The 1094-nt window shown below is 22.5% G+C and overlaps 1 protein-coding gene across 1 annotated transcript; it reads right to left on the bottom strand. All coding sequences in view use genetic code 6, as the record gives it.

Moving 5' to 3' along the window:
- Window positions 1-203: 203 nt before the first annotated feature.
- On the bottom strand, window positions 204-924 carry TTHERM_02452140 (hypothetical protein; the record flags this gene model as incomplete). Its single annotated transcript, XM_001028388.4, has 2 exons — window positions 204-477; window positions 675-924. Coding segments are annotated over 2 exons (524 nt in total), but the record flags the coding sequence as incomplete, so codon positions are not given.
- Window positions 925-1094: the final 170 nt, after the last annotated feature.

The raw sequence follows: 1094 nt of genomic DNA, 5'->3' as shown, positions 1-1094 counted from the left end.
ACCTTTCACAATCAGCTTCTTAAATAACTTTACTTACTATGGCTATTGGAATTTCGAAATTATGCTTTAGAAAATATTTTAGCAAAATGAAAAAAATAATGCTTATAAATAAAATAGCTACAATAACCAAAATAAATATTGTTTTGACCATAAATTCCATCATTTAAGAAACTTCCTTTGTACTTTTATCTCTTTTTTAATACGAAATTGATTTAACATAGTAAGCAACTTTACTGCTATATTGTTCATATAAATTTCCATAGCATACGAAAATAGGTGAAAACCTTGTTAAATACTATTATCCATCCTTTACAATAGTTCTTATGTAGCTGTTATTCATTTGAATCAATTCTTTACATGAATTTTCAATAGTAAAGATTTCGCTTAGAAAGCTAGTTTAATTTGCATACATATACTTATCATTGTCATTGCTTTATTCATTTTAGAATTCTACATCATAAATATTTTATTGTGTACCTATTTTTAATTTAAAGTTAATTAATTTCTCATAAAATTCTAGAATGAATTAAATTAATTTAATTTAAATAATAGGAAATAAACAAAAATTAAATATTATTAAAGCTAAAATTAATTAATTTGAGTTGACTAATATCAAAAATGATTATTATTAAATTAAATATTTAGTCTTTGTAATAAAAATTTTTATATTTTACTAATATTCATACTAGGATGAGCCATAATTAACGGAGTGTAATCTGTTGAATTTTTGCTTGGATTAGTTGATACTAAATAAGAATATTCGTCATCTTCGAAATTTTACAAAAATCTAGTTTAGATGTTTTATAGGTTTAAATCCATCGCCTAAACAGCATCTTACTAATAATTTAGTTCATCTTGTATTGAATAAGTATTTTTCTATGATTTAACTATTTTAAATGTTGAAGTAGATGCTACTGTTTTCATTCCAAAGTCAATGTATGGCTAAGAAAATTAACTTTTTATTATTTTTAAAAAATTATATTGAATCATAAAGTTTTAATTTTTTACATATAGAAAGTATCATTCGCTTCCTAATACCAAGGTCTGCATCTCCAATCAAGAGGTAAAAGTCTTTTTTAATTAAAGTAAGGACA

The sequence above is a fragment of the Tetrahymena thermophila genome (assembly GCF_000189635.1).
Source record: "Tetrahymena thermophila SB210 genomic scaffold scf_8255038, whole genome shotgun sequence".
NCBI lineage: Eukaryota > Ciliophora > Oligohymenophorea > Hymenostomatida > Tetrahymenidae > Tetrahymena > Tetrahymena thermophila.
The sequence above is the reverse complement of the archived record's forward strand: the minus strand, read 5'-3'. Positions and strand labels throughout refer to the sequence as shown.